Source organism: Mus pahari, chromosome 10, assembly GCF_900095145.1.
Source record: "Mus pahari chromosome 10, PAHARI_EIJ_v1.1, whole genome shotgun sequence".
Lineage (NCBI taxonomy): Eukaryota > Metazoa > Chordata > Mammalia > Rodentia > Muridae > Mus > Mus pahari.
The window spans coordinates 10,678,436-10,703,703 of NC_034599.1; the positions used below are offsets into that span (position 1 = coordinate 10,678,436).

The 25,268-nt window shown below is 48.1% G+C and overlaps 1 protein-coding gene across 1 annotated transcript; it reads left to right on the forward strand.

Annotated features, from left to right (window-relative positions):
* Window positions 1–4,616: 4,616 nt before the first annotated feature.
* Vstm5 (V-set and transmembrane domain containing 5) lies at window positions 4,617–24,649 on the forward strand. Its single transcript, XM_021207897.1, has 4 exons — window positions 4,617–4,923; window positions 22,261–22,587; window positions 22,682–22,822; window positions 23,431–24,649. The coding sequence occupies exons 1-4, from the start codon at window positions 4,836–4,838 to the stop codon at window positions 23,472–23,474; spliced, it is 600 nt and encodes a 199-aa protein (XP_021063556.1). The 5' UTR covers window positions 4,617–4,835; the 3' UTR covers window positions 23,475–24,649.
* Window positions 24,650–25,268: the final 619 nt, after the last annotated feature.

The following is a 25,268-nucleotide window of genomic DNA, read 5'->3' on the forward strand; positions in this document are numbered from 1 at the left end:
TCCTGCTCCTGCTCCTGCTCCTGCTCCTGCTCCTGCTCCTGCTCCTGCTCCTGCTCCTGCTCCTGCTCCTGCTCCTGCTCCTGCTCCTGCTCCATGTCTTCCCCTACCACTAGAGGCAGTGGGACCTGGGAGAGTGGAGCCTGTAAATGAGGTCTCATGCCATAGCCAACTTTATTCAGAGCATCAGACAGTTTATACAATCACAAGGGCAAACTTCAAGTGGCAGAAACATGTTTCTCAATAGGGCATATAAACAAATAACAATCTGACGGAAACTCACTCCTATCTGCTACCCCCTCAGAGAGGCACAAAAGCACATTCCAAGACCAATTAAAGGTCACAAGACTCTTGTCTTGGTTTCTTTGCGTTTTCTCACAAGCACTCAGAAATCTCCTCACAGGACTCCATTCTTGGACCATGTTCCAACAGCAGTGGTAGAAGGAAGTCCTTGAACTGTGAGCCAGAACTGACCTCTTCTTCCTTGTGTTGTCAGATGTTTTGTCTCAGCAACAAGGCAAGTAACTCATGCAACCCCACTCCCAGAACATCTGATTGGGGTGAGGCCTGGACCGTGGCGCCTTTCTCTAACAGTTACTGGATGCACAGAGGTCCACAGGGCCAGAGAGTTAGGTGGCCAGTCACAGCAGGATTTCAGAGTGTTATTGAATCTTTCTACCAGCTTTTATCTCAAGAGATTCTTCCTTCTAATTCGTGTTTCTCATGCTTCAGACTTCCTGGTTCATACATTCACTTGACAAACAGTCATTTTGTGCCTACCACATATCAGCTGCCAGGTTAATGGCAGTGAGCAAAACAAGTATTTCCCTTTAACCTTGGGCTCCCCAGGAAAGGACGATGAACCTAGAGGCCTCTCTTAATTTGGGCCATCTCTCCATCAGTGTGTGAAGCCCTTGGGACTTGGATCCATGAGTCATTGATCTTTGGAGTGCCAATACTTCCAGCTACAGAGCATGCTGGGTAAATGTTTGATGAACTAACCAGTAAATGCACAGGATATGGGAATCAGAAACATTTTAGAAGACCCCTTATTCTCAATTAAAATATTGTTTCTAACATTTCAGTGTGCTTTATATCCTGTGCTTGAGATCAAACTTAGCACTTCAAGATGCTGGGCAAGGGGTCTACCACTACATCCCACCCAGCCTCTCTCTTTATCCAAATGTAGATAAGATTAATTCAGACTTATAGTTTCAGAAGGCTCCAGTCTGTCACTGAAGGTAAGGCAGGGCAGGACAGCTTCATTCATGCCAGTGAGCCTGTGTGGAGGACACTGTTCAAATCATAGCAGACCAGGGAACATAAGACAAGAAACTGGAATTGGTATCTGCCAAATGTCTGAGCCTCATGACCTCCTTTAGGCTCCATCCTAAAGGTTCCAGAGCCTCCATCAAAGCAGCACTGGGTGGAGGAGGAGCATTCAAGCCACAGCCCCAAGGAGAGCACTTCGGATGCTAATTTTAGATTGGGAAGACTTGGGAGATGGCTCAGTCAGTAAAATGCTTGCCTTGCAAGCAGGAAGGCCTGGATTCAGATCCCCAGCACCCACACTAAACAACCAACCAACCAAACCATGGCAGTGCATGTCAGTAATCCCAGCACCAGAGACACAGAGTCAGGAAGACGGTGAGGACTTCTGACTACCCAGTGTAGCAAGTCAGTGAGCTCTCCGTTCAGTGGGAAACCTTGTCTCAAAAATAAGGTAGAGAAAGACCATAGAAGATCTTGCCCTTGACTTTTGGCTTACACACACACACACACACACACACACACACACACACACACTTTATTTTATTTTAAATTGATAGATAGTAGTTATTTACATGACCTAGTATTTTAAAGTATGTGTACACAGTGTGCTGGTTAAATGTAGCTGAATAAAGTAGCACAGGTCACATGGTCATCACTTGCGAGCCTTCTTCCACTCAGCGTTCACTCAACACATTTTGTCATTAATTATCATTTCCATGCTATGCAGTAAGTAGATGTCTTGAATGTATTCCCCCTAACTGTAATGTCCTTTCTTCCAACCAACATTAGCTTTATGTCACAGAAATCCACTTCAAGCTACTACCTAGGGAAACAGAGTTCAAACCCCAGAGCACATACTGTATCTGCTTCTCTCCTTGGGTCCGGCCTAGTTTGTCTCATCTTAGCTTCATTCTTTTGACTTTTAAAATACTTTTATTTAGTTATTATTATTTTTAATAATTATTTATTTATTTATTTATTATATGTGTGTACACTGTAGCTGTCTTCAGACACTCCAGGAGAAGGCATCAGATTTTTGTTACGGATGGTTGTGAACCACCATGTGGTTGCTGGGATTTGAACTCAGGACCTTTGGAAGAGCAGTCGGTGTTCTTAACCACTGAGTCATCTCACCAGCCCCCTAGTTATTATTTTTGAAAGAGAGTCTTGCTACATAGCCCAGGCTGGCCTTAAGCTTGGTTTTTCTCTTCCTCAGCTTCTTTCAGCTTCTTAGTTTCACCATGCCTGACTTGGCTTCATTCTGAATCCAGGACTTCTCGAGTGACAGGCATAGGGTGGTAATACCTGTAGGTTCATGTTCTCTGCTTTAACAATCCCAGCAATGGCCACATGCCACTCCCAGGGAGTCCCCGATGATCTCAACTTTTCACCCATGAGCCAATGGTAGCCAATAAAGAGGACACTGAGTAGCTAGGCTGGTGGCATCACTTCCTGACTGCAGTTCCCAGGGTAGACCACTCTTGTTTTCACCAGAATGTGTGTGTGATGGTTAAAATGATCAACTTAATGGTTCTAGAATCACCCAGGAAAGAAGTCAATTGGCACACCTGTGAGGGATTATCTAAATCTGATTAATTGGGGTAGGGAGGCCTACGTTAACTTTGAGGGGCACCATCCCGAGGGTGAGAACCCTGGACTAAACAGAAAGAATGCAAGCTGAGCCAGGCGTGGTAGCACACGCACGCCTTTAATCCCAGCACTCGGGAGGCAGAGGCAGGCGGATTTCTGAGTTCGAGGCCAGCCTGGTCTACAAAGTGAGTTCCAGGACAGCCAGAGCTACACAGAGAAACCCGTTTTGAAAAACCAAAAAAAAAAAAAAAAGAATGCAAGCTGAGCCGCAGCAGTCATCCCACTCGGAGTCTTACTGCAGATACAATCCCGAGAGCCAGATCGCAGGAGGGCGTGCTACATCCCATGGTCTCCTGGGGGAGCATGCTATACACTGCTGCCTCCTGGCACACTTCCTGTCTTCCTGTTGCTCCATGCTTACCTGGAGAGATTTGTCCTCACTTGAAACTTCACGAAGTATGTCAAGAGCTACAGATCTCAGGAGAAGGTATGTCTTCGAGGCAGGAGGAGAGCTGTGTAGCTTTTCCTGGAAAGACTACTTCTTTCCAGCCCAGAACAATGAGTGTATTAAGGTTACATTAGCAAGGGTCAGGAACCTGCGTGATTCAAGTGACTGTATTACAGAAGCCCATTCCAGCCCATCACTGGGGCTCCCTGTGCCACTTGCTTGCAGCTCCATGAAGAGTCTCCTCTCCCCTGGCAATGACATAATCCAAGAGTTTTGTAAGTGCGCTAGTGCCCTGAATCCTTTAAGTGGCTTGTGCTTTGTGAGCCACCTCGTCCTTTCAGGAAAGAGTGTCTCAGTTGGAAGGAAACAGCTACACAGCAAGCAGCCACTGCCTTCTCTATCCTTTTCCCCAGGAAAGCAAAATCTTTTCCAGAGACGCCCACCTGCATAGACTTCCCTTTTAAGTGTCACTGCCGCTTGTTCCCTAGCTGCTTGTTCCTGCTATTCCCTAGCTACAAGGAGGTAAGAAAATCTAGTTCTGACAAAGTAAACTATACTGCCACAACTAGCTTGGGCCAGTTTTAGTTTCCCCGACTTCCACATCTTTACACACCACCACATCCCGCTTTGAGTCCAGTTGCTTTGAGTCTTACAGCATCCTGGTTCTTCATTTAACAGCAGACAATATAGCAGTTGATCATTGTTTCCAGGCCCCACCCCTTGCTAGGATTCCTAAAGTACCTAATCACTCCTCACTTACAGGAGGGCCACCTCTAGGGGCTCTACAAATCAGTGTGGTTGTGTCTCTAAGTGTAGCTCCGGCATCATTCCAACAATGTCCTGTGGTGGAATGCCCACCTGAGCCAGGTTCCAGACAGAATGCAGCTTTCAAAACCCTTTCCTGCCTGGCTAACTGGCCAGATGGATGGATGGTCGGACGGTCGGACGGTCGGACGGAGCATAACTTCATCTACTTCACCAGAGCCAGCCTGAGTCACCCTATCTGTCTCCCCTCACTCCTCACACCCCAGGCTGTCACTTGGCTTTCCTAAAAGCCTCCCCTTTGCCCATGAAGTCCTCAAATTGTCGTTTTGGACCCTTGGGCAGCAGCTAGCACTATCCCTCCCCGCAGTCACCTCCCTGTGCTGAACCTTGAATTGATAAAGTGGGTGTGACCCTCAGGAAATTGCTCATTATTTGCCATTAGTGCCCCGGAGTGCGTGCCTTCCCATTATCCCATATCTTTCCATATTTATAGTCCTCCGTTCTCTCACTCCTCCCTCCCTCTTCCCTTCCTCCTTTCTTCCCTCTGTCCTGGGAACTGGTTGAACCAGAGTACAACCTGCTCATCTGCCTCTGGCGGAGCAGCTGCAGAGCTGAGACGTGCCCAGTTGCGAGCAGAGCAGCAGAGCCAAGGCTTGGGAGGCTAGGCTGGCGCGCTGCGCTGCGGGGCGCTGCTGAGGGCGAGCATTGGACCGGCCACCTCCCCGAGGCCCATGCAGGGGTCAATACAGCCCGCGGCTCGCTCATGAGGCCACCGCGGTGCGGGGAGAGGACCCGAGGCATCCCGCTGGGGCTGCTCGCGTTCTGGGTGACTGCCGCCCGCTGTCTGCAGAGTAAGTGCCTGATTGGGAGACCTCGTAGGTGGAAGCGACATGGCGGGTGGGAACAACATCGCTGGAATGAACGTCCCCTATGGTGCTGTCGGGAGGCCACAGTGGTGCGGGCTAGAGTCATTTCACCGCCTCTAAGCTGGCGGGGCGCCGCTGGAGAGTCCTAGGCCAGGCCGAGCCAAGGCTCCCTCAGTGCTCTGGGCCGCTGTGGCTGCTACTGTCAAAGCAGGAAGCCGGTCTGGAGATAACTCGCTCCCTGCCGGGCCCTGGGCTCCTGGGCAGCAATTTTTATTTTCTTTCTGAAAATAGCCAGGCTGCAAACCCCAGGGCGCTCACCGCCACTCTCTGGTGGTAGACCTTCCTTGGGTTTCCTGGGTCCTATGGATCTCCCTTAACATGCAGCAGACTTCCAGGTAGCCTGGGGCTCAGGAAAAGAAGAGGTCCTGGGGTTCACTGGAGCATGAGACCAGAGAAGGTGCCCCGTGAGGCAGCACTACAAGTCCTAGAGTGGTGAGTAGGAATGTGGCACACATTGAACATCATCTATAGACATGAAAGATTATAGTGCAATTCTTTTTTTTTTTNTTTGGTTTTTCGAGACAGGGTTTCTCTGTAGCCCTGGCTATCCTGGAACTCACTCTGTAGACCAGGCTGGCCTCGAACTCAGAAATCCGCCTGCCTCTACCTCCCGAGTGCTGGGATTAAAGGCGTGCACCACCACGTCGGGCGCAATTCTATTCTTATTCAAGGACTAACATTATTACCAAATGGAGGTTTAGAGAAGACCAGAGAGGGGCGGCTGGAGTTAAGAGGGCTGGTGGGGGAAGCAGGCCTTCATCAAGTGCCTTTGTTCACGGATTCTTGGGATCCACGAGCTTCCTAAGCATGTAACCCATAGGAAACGCGATCCTCTTTATCTATGTTCTACAAGTGCTGCAACTGAAGCACGGGAAGGCAGCACTGCCCAGGTAAGGTGACTGACTACCTACCTAGCGTGCAGTGAAGCCAAGGCTCAAACAGCTTCTAGGTCTTTTCTTGGAGACCAGCCTTTCTTTGTATTTGTAAGACTGGGCTGAGAAGGCTGGGCTGTGGCTTCTGCCGCTGGGGGGCCTGGACTTAGCCCCTTGTTAATCCATCAGGTAGGAATCTTGACAGTGATCTTTCCCATTGTTTTCCAAGCCCCAAGCCCAAGTTTCTTGTCACCATTCTTGCCCTTGGTACATCTGTCTGTCTGTGATGTCCAGGGGTTTAATATCCAGAGCCTGTCTTCTCCCTGCAGGAAGCAGGCCACAGTAGGTACAGGGGATACCGTGGTTAACAGTTTTTCCTTTGAAGTGGCCTTTGAAGGAGGTGCTGCCTTCTGGGAACACTTAGAACTCAGATTTGGGAAACCAGAGGACTCTACGGAAAGGAACCCACACTTACCTGGTCCTAGCAGTTAGATGGGAGCCACCATGACGGTGTGACATGTAAGCCTGAGGAGTAGGGGAAAGTCTGTGTCACCTGGTGACTGTCTCCTGCCCGGCTGTCACCAGGAAGGTCAGCACTGTGAGTTCTGATGAGCCCCAAGTTTGCCCCTCTCCAACACGGAGCAGCTCTTCTGAAAAGCCGAGTGGGTGTGAGCTTGCCTGGGGGGCCAACCCCAGCACTGTGGAGAGGACCTCCCCTCTCCTCACCAGCTCCTGCCTCCTCTGCCTCCCCAGCTTCTGCCAAAGGCTGGGGTATGCCTCGATGGCAGCTCTTTTCTAGCATGAACAAGGCCCTGTGCTTGGCACCTAGCACTGTTAACAAGAAACCATAAATGTAAAAGAAGGAAGAAAATGAGAGCAAGAAGCTCCCTTCCAAAAAAAAAGCCTGTGTTACAACATGTCCCCAAACACAAAATTCCTGTATTCGGAAGCTTTCACTCTGTCAGTGGTGGTGTTAGGGGCTAAATATATCCCCCAGATGCATTGGTTGAAACCTCTGATGTGGCGTTACTCCCCACTGTGGTGAGATTAGTGTCCTCATCAAAGAGAAATCAGAACTCTTCCCCTGCTGGTGAGGACACAGTGAGCAATTTAATAAGCCAGGAAGAGGGTGTTCGCTAAACTATAAATGTCTTGCCAGTGAGAGCACTTAGCAGGTAAAGGCACTGGGACTCACAAGGTGAGGAGAGAGGACTGGCTCTTGTAAGCTTATTCGGTGACCTCCATAGAGTCCATAGCACCCAGGCACCCACACAAATAGGAATAAGTACAATAAGTACAATAGGAACAAGTAAATAAGTACATGTAAAAATAGTTTTAAATTAAATTAAAATATAGTATGACTGTAGATGTATTGTGGGGGGGGTCTGTATTAAATACCTTAGATCTTGCACTTCCTGCCCTCCAAGACTGAGAGGGAAAATAAACCCCGGTGCTTCAGTCATCCAGACCATAGACTCTTAGCAGCCCACACTAGAGAACTTGTACTGCCCAGTGCGGAGCTGGTGTCATGAGCATGTGGAGCTGTAGATGGCGCTGTAGAGCCAGTTACTGGGTGGAGGCTGGAGTTTTCAGTATACAGAAACATGGGTTGGAAGGGAGGTTCAGGTGAGGTCTTACAGAGAAATAAGGAGTGTTCTTGGACAGTGCAGAGGGAATTCCTGTGGAGTAGCGAAGATCCAGGCTGAGCAGCCTTTGTGCTTTAGTGTTCTGAGGAAGGTAGAAGTCGAGAGTGAGGCGGCTACTTATTTAGCTGAGGAGGTTTCTAAGCAAAGTGTTGGAGAAGGGGCCTTGTCACTCCTGACTGCTCATAGCAAATCCAAGAGGAAATGATGAGTTGAGCTGGGTGTGGTGGTGCACTCAGGAGGCCAGCCTGGTCCCCATCATGAGCTCTAGGCCACCTAAGACTACATAGTAAGGCCATATCCCCCCAAAAGTTGAATAACTAAACAAACAAGAAAGCCAGATCTTAAAGGTGGCTGTAACCTGCCTGTGGTGTAAAATAATAATACTAAAGGTGACTGGGAAGAGAGTGGCAAGGGCGTGGCATCTCACCCACATCTGCCTTACCTAGTAAGTATGGGTGTGAACGCACACACTAATCAGCCACCCCAACAGAAACCCTGCCGGTCGCAACTGACAGGGCCAGGACAAGGTGGAGGAGGAATGTGGGTTCTTAGGTCCTGCTTGACTAACTCATGGAGCTATACAACTGTAGACATGTTCTTCCAAACAGGAAAGTCACCAGGACTGATTAAGAGATTGTCAGGGCTGCCTTGACAAAGGAGAGAGAAGAGGACATTGTTTCAGTGTCAACTGCTCTGACAGTGGACACGGGTCACCTGGAGAATGTCAGGGGTCACCTTAGTGTGTCAACAGGCAAATCATCAAACCCAAGAATTTAGTCTTAGTCTTACTGAGCTTGGAAGGAATCATTGCCCCTGGCCTCCCTTCAGTTTCTTTCCAATGAAATGATAATCTCCCTGTCCAGGGTGGTCTGGTCACATCACTATTTTGGGACATGTCACTTCCGTAGTTCCCAGTGCACAGTCAGAAAGAGCCTGGCTTCAGGATGACTTATCCCTGGCATCTCACCCACATCTGCCTTAGAGGATTTTTAACTAAGACTTCAAAGTTAACTTTAGAGTTGATTCTAGAATGGGTTCATATTTTCAAAGCTACTGAGATAAAATATATGTGGATTTTATGTAGAATGGATATAAGTTTAGGAGACCAGAAATGGAAGATATAGATTGAATATATGCCCACAAACATAGAAAAGATGAAAATCTACCTTCTCTCTGTTATGTTGGGATAGCAAGATGGTGACAGCGCGAAGGCCAACATGAGAGACCTCCCTCATCAAGGATCACAGCTTACCTGGACCGGGGTTTTCCTCCTGGAAAGTAAAAGATGAGGGAAAGTATAGTCGTGCTATTAAGGCAGGGATACGTCCTGAGACTTGCATTATCAGCTGATCTCAGTGTGATGAGAACATCTTACAGGGTGCTCACAGGAACCAAAGTGTCTCTTATGTCACCAGAGGATATGCTCTCATGGGTCATAATCATATGTGCGGTCCATCATGACGTGGTATGCACCTGTGCTCACATAGATGGCTACAACAGAGTAGGAAGAGAGAGAAGTTTAGAGCATCAAAATGATTTTCTCTTTACTGATTCCCTAGCTTACTAGATAGTCAGGGGACACAGAAATGACAAAAAGGATCAGACAGGGAGCAGCAGGCACAGAGCATGTCTTGTCCACATGTCCAGCCAGTTGAGAATGCATGCTGGTCTTTCTGCCACAGGGGGTAGCTACAGCCTGCCCCTTGCTGACCCAGACAAGTCCTGTGAAGAATCCCCAGATGGCAGAGAGAAGTCTCCAAGGCTCAGTGCCAGTCCCATCCTTGTAAGCCCTGAGTTCACAGGGCCAGGACAGTGAAGAGGGGACTCAGTGCTTCCTCTGCAACTTGCTTATGAGGACAGGTGCACAAACAAATAAACAAACAAACAAACCTTTTGGGGGACTAGAATGAAAGCAGTACAGACTGCTCTTCCATACATTCAATTGCCAGCACTCACATGGTGACTCATAATCACCTGTAACTCCAGTTCTAAGGAAATCCAATGGCCTCTTCTGAACTCCATGGGCACCAGGTTGCACATGGGATGCGTATACATTCATGTAGACAAAACACACAGACTACAATAAAGCAAATAAGTAATTTTTCAAAAGGCAGGCAGGTGCCTATGCCCTACCCCACACCAGTAAAACCAGCATTGCCAAGGACAGGGACCAGACTGTGTGGTTCTGCCTTTGAGTTTCGCCAGCTAAAGTGTGGCCAGGCAGAGCAAGTCTCTCTTGGAAAATGTCATCAGTCTGGTCCTAGGGGGAGGAACCAGCCAAGAAGTACTCAGGTGTCTCCTACTTTTGATTCTTAGAACACCCATCATTGAGTCTTAGAGTTTTGATTGTTGTATGGTTTGAGCCACACAGTCTCAAAGACTTTCCAGCGGGAATTAGGGTAGGAAATGAGTCTATTTTGCTTTGGTCTCACTTGTCTCAGACGTTCTTGGACACTTACTGCCACTGGCCATCAGGAGCTGGAAGTTCTGAGGGACCTCCTGGCGAGGTGTAATCCCAAGAGGGTGAGTGACATCACTAGCACTGGACATGAAGATTGGGGCTCAGTTTGGAGTGGGAAGGATTGTTTTAACGAGGAAGCGGGACTCATGGGGAGCCTCCCAGCGCTAGCCCAGTGATAGGAGATCGTTCTTTAGCTCTACTAGACTTTATGTCCCTGTGTGTCAGTCTCCTGCTGCCTACAGAACAGTGTGGTCCTTTCCCAGCTCAGGAAATCCATCACGTGGAAATGGAAGTCACTTGCCAATCATGCTTCTCTCAGAATGCATGTTGTCACTAAGCAACAATGCCCATATGTTCCTGTCTTGATGCAGGTTTCTGGGGAGCCAAGTCCAGGGAGCTTCAGGCCTGTCAGGCACTAAGCCCAGTCCTCAGTGAGTCTACACCCACTCCCTCTTCTGCTCAACACCCTTCCAGTTAAGAAAACAGAGCTTGGGAAGGTCATGGATCTTGGGTGGAAGTAGTTGGGATACACCCTAGTGCTAGAGAAGGAGGGAGATACAGCCCTGGACACAAAGTGCCGGTGCCAGGACCTAACAGGAAGCTCTGTTTGCCCGCCCTCCTCTACAGACAACCTAATGTTAAAAAGACTCAAGCCAAGGCCTGGAAACAGAACCCCATCTTCCCCTTCACTTCCCCTTCATCCAGCCTTTGACAATCTTCGCGATGAGAGTCCAGATATTCTTGAGCTGGAACTTTTCTTCTTTGTGTTAGAGGAGTTAGACACAGAGTAGAGGCTTGAGATGAAGGTGCTGAGAGAAATTACCCTTCAGGGTATAAGGAATATTAGAGGAGTTATTGAATGTCACAGATAAGAGTGCCAGGCCTCTAAAACCAGAGGGGCTTCAGTTTCACATTGGACAAGAGGAGCTGTCAGAATTACAGGTTTGGAGGCCTGGGGTGAGGCAGTCCCATACATAATGGTTGATTTGTAGCCCCACAGTATGTGCACGTGGCTGGGTTGCCTTTGATTCCCACATGGTAGAGGAAAAAGGGATGGGCTGCAAGGCTACAGCAGACATTTCCTGTCAGCTCCCCACACCTGCACCTGGAAAAAGGCTGCAGCAGGTGTGGCCCGATCTGTAAGGCAACAACTCCTGATATAACAGGGTTAAAGTTCAATTCAGTTCTACAGCCCCTGTGGAACTGGCCTGGCAGACAGAACAGGACACACTTAGGACAGTCCTTTTAGAGAGAAAATGGCCCTGAGACCAGGGAGTGGTGAGTTGAGCTGAGTTAAAGAGATATGGCCAACTGGGACCGGCCCTTAGTCTGGGTGATTGGAGTTGAGGGTGAAGAGGAATCATGGGAGACAGGGGTGGAAAAGAAAGCTGGAACCAGCATTGAGGCCTTCCACAATCAAGGCAATTCGCACTTGGGAAACTAAATACTTCAGGACTCCTGAAGCAAAAGACAGAGAGGCAATCATCCGTCCTCCTTTCCACCTTCCACAGCTGGACCACTTACACAAGCCACCCTCAATGGAACTTAAAGCTGAGATGTGGGCGGGTTGTAAAGAACTCTACTCCAGACTCTCCCAGCTTCTGTTGGTTGCTGGCAATCTCCAGTGTCCCTTGGCTTGTACACCACATCTCTGCTTCCACCTACCTGCACGTGATGTCGCTCTGGATCCAAATCTCTTTTTAAAAAGACAGCAGGTCAGTTGTGTCCAGGCTAATTGAGCCCACTCAGGTGACCTCATTTTGACTTGATGGCCTCTGTAAATGCACAGTCTCTAAAGATCATATGCTAAGACAGACTAGGATGCCACCATATCTCTTGAGGGGGGGCACCATTTAAACTTTAATAGGCAGATAAGAAGGGTGGAACTCTGGGTAGGGCACACATCTTGGAAAGCTTTTCCAGTGTAGCCTGTAACTCCCAACAGCCCTTGCCAGGTCTGTGGTCACTACTGCTCCACATCTTCAAACTCCTTCTGATAGAGTCTAAAACATATTTTTTTAATCCACCAGAGGATGAACTTAACACCCATGCCACATGAGTGTGGTGGATGGATCAGAGCAGCCCTGGATGGAAGGCAAAGGAGGCCCCAAGCCCCTGGAATTAATTGTCCCTGGTGGTCCAGTTCTCTTCCCCACAGGGTGGTTTTCTTTGACTCACTCACTGATTGCCAGGCCATAAAGATCCCAAATTACCAATGTGGGGGTAGCAGCTGAGAGTGCTGAAGGGATTTGTAGAGTCTCCCTACTAAGGTACATCAGCCAAAACAACTGGATACCTCAGCAAAATGTAGTACACAAGAACTAGCTGCCAAAGTGGAAAGGTGCCTAGAGACCAAACTAAAAGCACAGAAGTGTAGGCTCCTACAAGACAGTGGGATCTGTGAGCCCATAGATGCGATGGAAGGGTTTATATGCTAACCTGACAAAGACAGTGTCTGCCCCCATATACAAAACCCTTGGTCAACCTCTATCTAGCTCAGTATAAAGTGGGCATGGTAGTATATGACTATACTCTCTGCAGTACAGAGATAGAGGCAGGAAGGTAGAGAGTTCAAGGTCACATGGTGATTTGAAGGACAGAAGGATCAGATCAAAGCTATGAAGTGAGTTCAAGGACAATCTGGGCCACTTGAGAACCTGTCTCAAAAAAGCAGGAACGGGAGGAGACAGCGGAGGCCAAAGGCAAATTAGAACATAGGGATTTTCTCAAAAAAGAAGAGAAGCAAGCTATGGAACTGAAATGTCATTCAAGAAATAGCCTAGGTGTCAGGAGCAGATTGATGTTCTTGGGTGTCTGAATAGCTTTGTTCCTTCTATAAGGTTTCCTGTAAAAGTATCTTTTATTCACCTGCTCTAATTGTCACCTTGAAGGCTTACTGCCTCTGTCTGCTAACCTAGGCCTAGTCCTGGAAGCCTCTAGCCTCCCTTCAATCTAATATAGGCCTAGAATGTTTTCAGCCTCTGAGACTTGCTATTGAATAAGCTCACCCTTTCTAGTTCTACCTGATCTCTGAATGGCTGATTCAACTCAGCTCTTCTAGCTCAAACTCCTCTCCAAGCTGACTGATTCAATCTGGCTTCTCTCAGCTTCTCCTGAATTGTTCTGCTTGGCCTCAGACTAACTCTGGCAATTTGTTCTAATCTTCTGGCTCCTTCTAATTGTCTGGCTAGTTCTGTCTTCACTTGTGTATAGCTTGTTTTCTGTCTGCAACCTGCCTCTGTACAACTGTCCCAGTAAAAGTGTTATGAAATATAATGGGGCAAGGGGATTCCTCGCAGGCTATGCCAAGGTATGCCCCTGAGTACTTATGTCATGCAACAGATCTGATACAAAGGGGATTTGTTGAGGGAAGGGAGAGAAATGAGGACCTGGAGGAGTAGAGGCAAACAGATGGGAGCAGAGCCATGAGGGCAGAGAAGGTGGGGAAGCACAAAGAAGGACAGAAATGTGGGAAGAGATAATATGCAGGAGAGAGAGAGAGAGAGAGAGAGAGAGAGAGAGAGAGAGAGAGAGAGAGAGAGAGCTGGTGGGGTGGTGGACAGTCCTTTTATATGCAGCTCACATATAAGGGGATTGGTGGTGGTGGTGGCAGGTGGTGGTATAAGCCATTGCTAGGTCCCTGGGAGAAGCCTAGTGGAATTGCAAACAAAAACCTGCCTCCTTTTTCTTTCTTTCTTTCTCTCTGCACTGCTCTCTTAAGTAGCTTCCCTCTCCTCTCTCTCCTCATGAGAGTTGAGCATAGCCTATTCTGTCAAATCTTTCTCTGATTCATCACTTTGTCTGCCCCTCAGATGTCACTTTCCAACATGGGTGCTTCCTTCTACAAACTAACTTTACCTTCATTGTTTGAAATTAAACATGTGTACTAAGGGCTGCATCACACCACAACTAGAAACAGGTTTTCTCAGTAAATAACACAATCTCCCTTTTCAGTGTGATCAGATGTCCTGTAACAGCATGAGCTGATGGGATTGTAACTAAGATGGCTGCAGTCATGACAAGCTAGATCCTCTCCTGGGGTCTTCTGCACTGTGTGTAATCCCTGTCTTCCATAGCTGGCATTTGCCCCCTTTGGCAGCTGGCAGACTCCTTCACTATCAGCCCTGTTTCTGTAAGGCTGAGGAGTGTCCTTGTCAGGGTCAGGAGCAGAAGTTTGCCTGTTTTTCTTTGTTTTAAAAACTGTGGGGATTTTTCTGGCCATGGTGGTGAGTTTCAGACCAACTGGGGCAGCATAATGAAACCCTAACTCAAAGATGGGGACATGGAGTTGAGATTTTTCCTGGTATATTTGCGGCAGTCTGGGGTATATAATAGCACAGTGGCTTCCTGTTGGCATCCTTTAGGCAGAACTTCCTGCATCCCTGCCTACTACTTTCACTTTACTTCTTGGAGCATAGAGTCCTGGGCTTGGCAATTGCAGCTTTGCTTTGATTCCTCCTAACACACCAGGTCTGTGAAGTGACTATAGCCATTACATCAATCACCATTACAGATGACAAACCGAGGCCTAGTCTTGGATTAGCCGTAACTTGGCCAAAGTCACAACAGTGACAAAGAGTAGGCTGCTCCTGGAACCTGTCTCTGCTGACTCATCTCATTTAAAGACCTTGATTTCCTGATGGGATTCCCTGGGCTCGTCTCTATGTATGGCCACCATCTGCAAGAAAGCAAGGTTTTGGCCTCTGTGGGAATCACACGTAGGAGTAGGGGCTGCCTGCTTGTATTCACACAGGGCTCATTGCTTATTTTAGTCACAGCAAAGGAGACAAATTAGGTCCTGATGTTCAGCCATGGGAACCTGAGATCCATTTTTATTCCAGCTTGGCCTAGTCCTGCATTCTGCACCACATACCTGCAGGCCAGCTGCATAACCCACTAAGGGGAGACCACTGCTCAGTAAGTCCTATCCGTGTGCCAGAGTACCACAGGATTCTTGGGGTATAACATAGACCAAGCAGGCTAAACTACAATCTAAAGAGAGAGGGGTGTTCAGTAGTCACACAGTAAGGACATACAGGCCGAGGTGGGTAGTGATGGAAAGGAGCCTTGGGAGAAGCTGGGATAGGCTTTCCAAGCTGGCTTCCACCTATTTACTATCTACTGTAATGCTGAGTATAACTTCTGTACACACCCTGACAACTTAATGTTATCAAAGTTCTTTATCTTTGCCCGTCTGATAACAGCCAGAGTCATTGAACTTCTCACCTTTGGTTTCCTTGAACTGTGATATGGGTCTGGGGCTCACAGATGTTGTTCATAGGCAGTGAAAGTTTGCTATTTTAGAGTGATTTTTTTCTTATTGAGATACAAATTTTGAGCTTTGTTGAAGGGGGCGGTCTGGTCCCCGGCCTATCTCTGTCCAGAGTGTTTGGGTGACTTCCCAAGATCATGAGTCAGCAGCATGGTGGGGACTCCTGAAGGGTGAGCTGAACTTCAGTTTCTTAGTAACCAGATTCCAATGAGCACTCACAAGAGGATGAGGTACCCCTTAAACTGTGTGAGCATGCCAGCCATTAGTATGATTCTTCCCAGCTTCAATGGCCAGCCAGTATTTGGTTGCTTTCATCCAAAGGTGTCTTCTAAATTCTAGCCTTGCCTGGGTGGCAGAAACTGGCCAGGACACCAGTATTTTAGCTGCTACTTAAACCCATGTCATTTTTTGGTCTCTTCAAATTGTCAACAGTTCAGCAAGCAGGACCTGCATGCAGCCATTTGTCCATCTTCAGAGCGCACGACCTCTATCAGGCACAGTGCCAGGCCCTGTGTTGGGCACTAGAATGTTCCAAATGAGAATCCCCAAGGCTACTGATAGGCTGGCGGTTGCCCAGCATCCTCATCTGTCTGTGACCTCAACACACACAGCGGGCTGCGCAGAGTGCAAGTGTGTCACCAGCTCTCTCTAACCTTCCAGCAATCACTGCTCATGTTTGAGGTCAGGGGCACAGGAAATGCAGATAAAGAAAAGATGGAGAAGACAGTCACAAACTGGGCAGAGCTGCAGGGAGACCCCACCTCCCCCAGTGACTGGCTTTGTGGGCCTGTTGGTGATTCTCATTTGAAAGGTTTCTCAGCCTTTTGGTTAAGACAAAGTGGAAAAGAAAAGAAAAAGCAGGATGTATTAGCACAGGTCAATAAATCCCAGGCAGAAGGATCGAGAGTTTGAGACCAGCCTGCACATTATAGAACTGTCCCTCAAAAATAAAATAAAATTAATAATTCTAAATGATTTAACGTAAAAGCTTGCATGGTTGTACAAACCTGTACTCCAAGCACTCAAAGGGAGAGGAATCCTTGCAAGTTCAAAGCCAGGTGTATAAAGCAAATTCCAGGCCAGCCAGGGACACATATCAGAACCCTGCCTCACACAAGTGACTAGATAGCTAGATTGATGGATTGATGAGGGAGGAATAGATAGATTGATAGATGGTGGGTAGACAAATGATAAATATATTAATAAATGATGGATGATAGTAGATAATTGATAAATTACAGATAGATAATAGAGGATTGATGGGTGATAGACACATACATACATGTATACATATAAAATAGATGAAAGATGATAAATAGATTGAGAGATGATAAATAATAAATTGATAGGTATATGGATGACAGATAATAGATGAATGATAGATTATCAGTAGATGGATGATAGTAAGTAGAAGATTGATAGGTTATAGGTAGAGGATAAATAAGGATAGTAGGTAAACAGATAGATGATAGATAAATAATAATAAATAGATGATAAATAACAAATACTAACTGGTGATAGATGACCTGGAATTTGACCTCAGTTTTTTTATTTATTCCAGAAAGCCTAAACTCTGCCCTGTGTTCTTTGTTAAAGAATAACTAACTGTATCAAATGGGCCTGAGAGAGAATGGTCCGCAGTCATGAGTGGTGGGTCCTTAGTGAGCTGAAGTGCTCCAACCCAGGACAACCTCTGTGGTTTGCATGGCTATTCTGGTTGGGGTGAAGGGTGGCTTCCGGAAGGAGCCTTGAGACCTAGCCGAGGCAGCTTTCAGCAGAGTACAGTGTCATTTGAGGAAAAGTCCTGGCAGAGGCTGTAAGCTGTGCTCTTTGAATTCCCATCTGAAAGGGAATTCCTCAGGAAGAGCCTTAATACTCGGAGAGGCTGAGATCCGCCTGCGCATAGCACCAGGCCAGGCTTCTGTTCCAAAGGTAGCCATGTGGCCACCACAAGTGGTGAAGCAACCGATTCAATAAGCCCAATAGCTCTAGGTGGCTTCCTTAATTCTTAATTCTGCATTTCAGAGAGCTCGCCATGGACCCTCGAAGGGCTCCTCACCAGTCTGGCTTGGTGCCACAATCATCCATGTTTCTCATTCTTTGGCTCTGAAACATGAGGGTCCTTGTTAAAATGTAATCGGTTCAAAACAGTGATGAAAATTTAACATTTAACAGACCTGAAGACACTCCCATTTGGGCTAAATGTAAATTTGGGCGAAATGGCCTAGTTGTAGGACATTTTACATGATAGCTGAGTATGACAGAGTCAACTCAAAGAAATAAATCCACATGTCTACAGGAACACTAAGAAGAACACGTTCATCCCTCTTGAATTTCAGACGGGGCTCCCTAAGTAGCTCTGACTGGCCCAGGACTTGAGCTGCAGTTCAGGCTGCCTGAAGTTTCCCATGCTTTTGCCTAATTTCCCTAAATTCTGGGATTATAGGCCACTATGCTCATCTTGAGAAACAGCTTTCTTTTTGCACTGGGCTGGGACTGGAGGTACGCATACCACATTGCGTGCATGAGGTCTGACTCTTCTATCTTGTTTGAGTCAAATTCTTGAGAAATAGCTTTTTTTTTTTTTTCAGAATAGTACCAGCCAATAAATTTAGAAGAAAGGTGGAATTTAATATATTATGGGATTCCAGCTGTAGCCATCTATGAAGTAGCTAACAAGGTGAGGTGCAGTGGCGAATGTCAAAACCTCCAAATGCACAAAGTTGTCCAACAAGGTGGCCATGTGGTCTTTAGAGAAAAGAGTGACGTGCCAGTCACAACTTAAGTCCCCCAGCCACCAGACAGACTTTTAATGTTTGTCTTCTGGGCTGGTGCAAAATGAAAAGTTTGCTTTTACAGTGGTTTTACCTTGTTTCCAAACAAATCTAGACTGTTTTAAAATGTTGTCATGAAAGTCTCACGCCATTTCTAAGGGGGCGAAGCTTTGCTGGATCAGAGAGGATAACAAGGCACAAGGGCCAAATGCAGAGAACACAATGTAGGGACACAGTGTGTCACCCTGTGAACAGGTAAGGAGCTTGGAAGATATCCTGGGCACTAGGAAGTAGTATTCTCGTGGGACCAGAGAGGTGGCTCAGCAGGTAAAGGTGCTTGCCGCCCACCAGCACTGACAGTCCGTTTGATCCCCGGGACTCACATGGTGGAAGGAGAGAGCTGACCCCCACAAGCTGTCCTTTGACCTCCATGCATGCACCATAGCACACACTGCAAACACACACACACACAGCCACGTCTGTAAATACATTAGCATACACTAAGAAAATGGTGTTATCCCAAAGCTAAGTCTCAGGGGTGGGTGGCGGCGTTTGTGTCTTAGAACATCTGCTCTCAGGAGAAGCCTCAGGGTGCCTGTCATTTACTTGTTTCAGTTCACTCCCCGAGACTGCTCTGCTCTCCAGATGCCAATCAAAACCCCAGGTTGGGGCTGTAGAGCTGGTGCATCTGTTAAGGCTTGCTGCTTCTGCAGAGGTTCTGTCTTCAGGAAGCAGCTTGCATCTGTAACTTCAGCTTCAGGGGATCGGACACCCTTTGGTGGCCTCTGCAGTACCATGTGTACATGGTGCATAGACATATATGCAGACAGCGTACATGCACAAAACAGACACATGCAACTGGTTTTTAAAGTCCCAGGCTTTCAACTGCCTGGCCCACTCTTGGTGCTCAACTAGTCTGCTAGGACAACTCATACGACATACAGAAACACTTTCCTTACATTTACCCAGTCACGGGGAGCTTACACGGGCTGCAGGTGGGCACCAGAGGAAGACACAGGAGACAGGGTGTGTGTGTGGGAGGGGGCTTCAGAACTTTTTGCCCTTTCTGGGTGAGCTCTCCTGCGGGCATCTGTGTGCTTAGCTCTCCAGAGCACTCAGAGCACTGTCCTTGCAAACGATTCTCCATGTGGGCACAGAGCACTGGGGAACAGCTTACCTCTCAGCCCCTGCCCTCCCTGGAGGCTGGAAGAGGCGCTCAAAGTTCCAGCATTCCAGTCACTCCTGGCCTTTCCTGGCGACCAGTCCCATTCCTGAAGCTAGCTAGGAGTCGCTGGTCACCAGTTGTGTCATGGGTATACGAAGAGGCCCCCTGTCACTCTCATCGCTCTGGGTGGTCCGGGGCTTTGGGAGTTGGGTTGACAGGACGTGGAGTTGGGTTGACAGGACGTGGTGGCAGAATCAGATAGATATTCCTGTATGATAATATTACTCTCGTTTCTTGGCAGAATCACTCTAGAAAGCTGTTTTAAGATTTCTTTTTACTGTGTTTATTTATTTTGTGTGGAGAAGGTGCACATGCTCAATGGACAACTTGAAAGAATCAGTTCTCTCCTACCATGCGGGTCTCAGGGACTGGGCTCAGACCATCAAGCCTGGTGACAAGTTCCCTAAACCACTAAGCCATCTCAGTGGCCCTCCTACCCATGTTTTAAAGCATGAAGTCCCTTGCCTTGTTCTAGTTACCCAGCCACCCCGGGAAATGGGTACAAGGCTACTGTTGTCAGTGGTGGAGAACAGTAGAAAGGGTTTGGAAACGTTACGTGTGGGGTTACCTACAACTGACAGTGTGGATCCAGGGCAGCCAAGGCAGCAGAAGATGAAAGCTAAACAGGAAAGAAAAGTGGGCACTAAGGGCCTTAGTTGGGGTTTTCACTGCTGTGCTATAACACTGTGACCCTAAGCAGCTTAGGAAGGCAAGGGCTTACATCACTCACTTCCACATCACAGTCCATCTTTGAAGGAAGCCAGGGCAGGAGCTCAAGGCAGGAACCTGGAGGCAGGAGCTGTAGCAGAGGGGAACCCTGCTTACCAGCAAGCCCATGGCTTGCTCAGTTTGCTTCCTTCTACACTCCAGAACCCTTCCAGAGGTGACACCACCCACAGTGGGCTGGGCCCTCCCACATCAATCATCAATCAAGAAAATGCACTACAGGCTTGCCCACAGTCTCAGAAGATGGGGGAATGTCCTCAATTGAGGTTCATTCTTCCCAAATGACTGAAGCATCTGTCAACTTACGTCAAACTAGGCAGCTCACTAGGCTTGCATCATGCCCCCATTCACTCCCATCTCTAGCCGTCCTGTATGTAGGAGGCACCTGTCACACTCTGTCCCCTCCACTGCCAGCCACTGACTGTTGGGCAGTTGGTGTTGGGGAAAAGAGGGAGTGGCAGACAACAGGAGTCCCGCCAGAGTTCCGGTGCTCTGGGTGGGTGGATGTGGAAGATTGCCGCACGCTTTCCACGTGGTCCTGGATGGGTGTCTGGCTGTGGGAAGCCACTGGACCACAACTCGGCAGGTGGTGGACAAGAGGCAGTCCTACATACCAGGTTCTCAGTCTCGGGCATCCCAGACACTGTTGGACACCTCAGAAGAGCTGAGAACAGAATGGGGGCCCCAGGACTGAAGGGAGGGAAGGGCGGGGGGGGGGCACTGGATGGTTCCCATGCGGGCGAGAGTCCTTGGTCCCGTCCGTGGCTGGAATGCAGGAAGACCTTCTGGCAGGAGGTTAGATGCGGCTCTTTAGGGGAAAGCCTATCCCATCGTTTGAGCACGGAGGGCTTTGATGAGCAGAGACAGTCTATGGTTTTAGAGCTTTATTGCAGAAAGGCAGAGAGCAAGAGGAAAGGTAGAAAGAGGGAGAGAGGCCGGCTATGGCCATGTGGAGAGAGGGGAGAAGAGAGAGAGAAGGAGGGCTAGAGAGGAGAGTAAGAAAGGTGAGAGCTTAAAGAGATCGAGAAGGGGCCAAGCAGCCCCTCTTATAGTAGGCTGGGCTATCTTATTGTTGCCAGGTAACTGTGGGGAGGAACATACCTGGCTATAGTCAGGTAACTGTCGGGGTGGAGTCTAGCTAGAATGCCAGAAGCTTGGGGACATTGTCTGCATGACTGATAGTCACATACCTCTCCTGCAGGGGCTGTGGGGACAGTAACTTTGACAGGAGCCAGGGGTCCAGGAGACATGATCAAATACCTTCCATGATCAATCTCCACCCATCGGGTACCCCCCCACTCCTGGGTTCTAGATCTTTGCTCAACTAGAGACAAGGCTGTCTGTGCACAGCCCACTGCCCCACAACTGATCTTCTAGTTGAGCAATAATATAAATGTTTGAGCTTTGAAGTCAGTCGCCCATGTGTAAACTTCAGTCCTGCAGAGTGACCCTGGGCAGGCTTTTTGGTCACAATGAGCCTGAGGCTTAACCACTGATTAACTGGCAATGGATTATGGGAGACTTCAATAGTATGGGGCCTGGTGCCTGGTGTGCACTATGCAACATAGTACCTATTTAGTACTTGTGAAACACACCTGTTGACCGGAGGCACTGCTATTCCCTTACACACTCAGCAAAAATCTCTGCTTGATCCAACCCCATAGCCACAGGTACTTCCTAACACAAGTCCTTTTTAATTCTCAGTCTCTCTCTTTCAGTAACCACCTGGTGGCCTCTCTCTTGTTCCCACTCTTACCCATTAGCCCCCAGGCTGGTCTCCATGCAGATATTAGCATCATGGGTAGGCTTAAGGTACTCGGCAGTTCCCATGATGCCTGAGTTCCTGACACTGTCAGTTTGGACTCCCACCAGTTCTCTTGCTTTTCATCCCAAGCCCTGCCCGGTGTCCCCTGCCTTTCAGTGCTGACCACTCTCAACACACCCTCAGGACAGACACCAGAGCTCTATTCACTTCCAAAAATGTCTACCTCGGATTTTCCTTCACAGGGACGACTTCTTCTTGTCCATTGGGTCTGAGCACAAATGTGATTTCCTCAGAGAAGTCTTCCCAAACTGTTGTGTACCCCCTCCACTGCTCAGTTACCCTAGCTTATCGTCAGTACGCTGGCCACTACCTAGCGTCAGGCTGTTCTGTTTACTGGTCCCTAGTGTTCCGGCCCTCGCTGGATATAGAGCTGGGCAACAGCGTCTGCTCACCTGGCGTGTGTTACTGTAGGTCCTCATGAAAAAAACTGATTAGTAAGCTGGTTCATGTGTGTCCTACAGGTCAGGGGGTGTCACTGTACATTCCACAGTCGGCCATCAACGCCACTGTCCAACAAGATATCCTGTTGTCAGTGGACTACCTCTGCCATGGCGTGCCCACTATTGAGTGGAAGTACACACCTAACTGGGGTGTGCAGAGGATCGTGGAGTGGAAACCAGGGGCCCCAGCCAATGTCTCCCAAAGCCATAGAGACAGAGTCTGCACCTTTGACAATGGCTCCATCCAGCTTCTCAGTGTGGGTGTGAGGGATTCTGGCTACTACATCATCACTGTCACAGAGCACCCTGGGAGCAGCCAGTCTGGCACCATCTTGCTGCATGTGTCTGGTAAGAGAGCCCCAGGGCTCCCCGAGCTACAGGCACAGGTGGGCGACATTGTGGTATTAAGAGAGACCTTGCCTTCCCTCCTGTCCCACCCCAGAGATCCGCTATGAAGACCTCCACTTCGTTGCTGTCTTCTTTGCTCTGCTTGCTGCCGTGGCTGTGGTGCTAATCAGCCTCATGTGGGTTTGCAATCAGTGTGTGTATAAATTCCAAAGGAAGAGGAGGTACAAACTCAAAGGTAATGCTTTGGGCCGGGTGGTAATCCCTTCATGCGTTAGAGGCCAGAGGTGGCTCCTGTTACCTCATTCACACTAAGAAACCACTGGGTGACAGATTTTCAACCTCTTATTGAGTGTGTGTGTGTGTGTGTGTGTGTGTTTAAGTTGAAGGTCAATATTAGGTGTCTTCCTCAAGCACACTCCACTCCTGATTTTGAAGCAAAATTTTTCTCTGACTTGGAGATCACTGATTGGCTAGACTGGCTGGTCAATAATCCCTGGAATCTGCCTGCTTCCATCCACACCCTGAGCACAAGGATTACAGACGTGTGCCCTGGAATTCTTTTTTTTTTTTTTTTTAAAGATTTATTTATTTATTATATGTAACTACACTGTAGCTGTCTTCAGACACTCCAGAAGAGGGAGTCAGATCTTGTTACAGATGGTTATGAGCCACCATGTGGTTGCTGGGATTTGAACTCCGGACCTTCGGAAGAGCAGTCGGGTGCTCTTACCCACTGAGCCATCTCACCAGCCCGTGCCCTGGAATTCTTATGTGGGTTCTGAGGCTCTGAATTCAGGTCTTTATGATCGTGCACTTAACCTTGACTTGTCTTTTGCTTTGCAGAAAGCACCACTGAGGAGATTGAGATGAAAGATGTTGAGTGTTAGCCAAGACTCTGCCCAATTACATTGCTACCTCAGAGAAAAACAGTATTTTCCAGTCGAAGGAACAAACCGAGCCCATCCTTGCTGCAGCTTCCACACCCCTTTCCCAGTGAGACAGCTGGAAGATAAAGAAGCTGACTGTGGAACTGGAGGTGATGGCTAACTTATATAAGCCAGTTCTAGGAGTTGCCTGTAGTTCAAAGAAACGTCTGAGGCTTTCAACCAGGAACTTTCCTTGGTTGCAGCTTCAGGGCCATGCTGACCCTTAACACAGGCAGGCACCAGCTACCACGCTGCTGCAGTCCCACATTGTCCTGCTGAAGGAGCTCCTGTCTCCAGAGCCAGTGTGTCTGCAGAGGGGCTGATGTGCAGCTTTCTGTGCCTTTGTGCTCCTGTCTGGTGTGCAAACAGCGGCACCCTCCTCCTCCCCATTTTACATCCCACAAACATGAGCAAGCCTGAGGCTCTGACAGTCTGATGAGGTAAAGTGAACTGTACCTCACAGGGAGCAGCTGAGTGCACAAAGGGCCCAGCTCTGGCCACAGGGAGCAAAAGACATCAATTTCATCCTCCCTCATACAAAGTTAACTGAGTAGCCTAAACTAGGGTTACTAGGAGAAAAACATGGCTTAAGTTGACCAGGGGTAGCTGGATGGGCAGTACACCAGTAAAATCTGTAAGGCTTCATCCAGCTTCATCCTATTCAATCAACAACATTTCAGGTCTCCAGTCAGATCCCAGGCAGAGGAACGTGTGCTATCCACCTACCTCATATGGCATCAGGAGAAACCAGTATTAGCCTAGATCTCTCAGAGGGATTAAGAAAAGCATGCAAGGGCTGGAGAGATGGCTGGCTGTTACGGGCTAGGCTCACAATGAAAAATATAAGAAAAGCATGCAAATCATTGAAGGATCGGGAAAGTTAGTTGAGAAAGTGCAATATTGCATAACAAAGGTTAAAATGCCCTGGGGTGGATCAGGAGGGAAGGCTCAGCTCCCACGAGCACTTGCTGTTCTTGCAGAGGACCCTGACTCAATTCCATGCACCACATGGTATAAATCCGGTTCCAGAGAATGCCTCCCTCTTCAGGCACCCATGGGAATTGCATGCACACAGTGCACACAATATGTGAAGGCAAAACATTCATACATGTGAAAAATAAAAGTTAAAAATTAAATCTAAGCAAGTTTGTTTTTCAGTGACCTGGGCTACCAGGACTCCCGCTGAGCTTGGGGGTTGGTCTCTGTTGGCCTTGGCTTGCAGACTCGCAGACTGTTGTCAGGGTAACCTGAAAGGGTCTTCTTCCCAGCTTCCATTTGCCAAGCTCTAGCTGCAAGCATCCACTCCCTTCTTGCTTCTGACGCACAGCTGCAGCTCAAAGCTACCACCACTCCATCTATGCTGGAAGCTGAGGTCAGTGGCTGTGAGCAGGGCCTTGGCTGCAGATCCATGCATACAAAGGTAATGAGGGTACTAGAGTATTCCTTTTATTCTTTCCTTCCAGGTCCCCAATGCCTATATATTTTTTACTTCCCATGTTTCCCATGTGGCAGGTAAGGAATTGTTGCTAAAATTCCTTTTCTCAGGAGACAAAAATATTGGCTCCCTCTCCTTCTCAGGCCTCAACAACAAACCAAGGCATAACAACCTGTTGTGTTGTAGATAGAAGACCATTTTGAAATGTGTGCTTCCAGATTTTTTTTTTAACCATGGGCACTTTTTCTTTTAAATTTATTTTACGTATGTGAGTACACTGTAGCTGTCTTCAGACACACCAGAAGAGGGCATCGGATCCC

Excerpts from the sequence above, each read along its gene's own strand:
- Vstm5 (XM_021207897.1), top strand. The coding sequence starts at position 4,836 with ATGAGGCCACCGCGGTGCGGGGAGAGGACCCGAGGCATCCCGCTGGGG. Across the intron at positions 4,924-22,260 it reads TGCCGCCCGCTGTCTGCAGA|GTCAGGGGGTGTCACTGTAC; the intron begins GTAAGTGCCTGA and ends TGTGTCCTACAG. Across the intron at positions 22,588-22,681 it reads CATCTTGCTGCATGTGTCTG|AGATCCGCTATGAAGACCTC; the intron begins GTAAGAGAGCCC and ends GTCCCACCCCAG.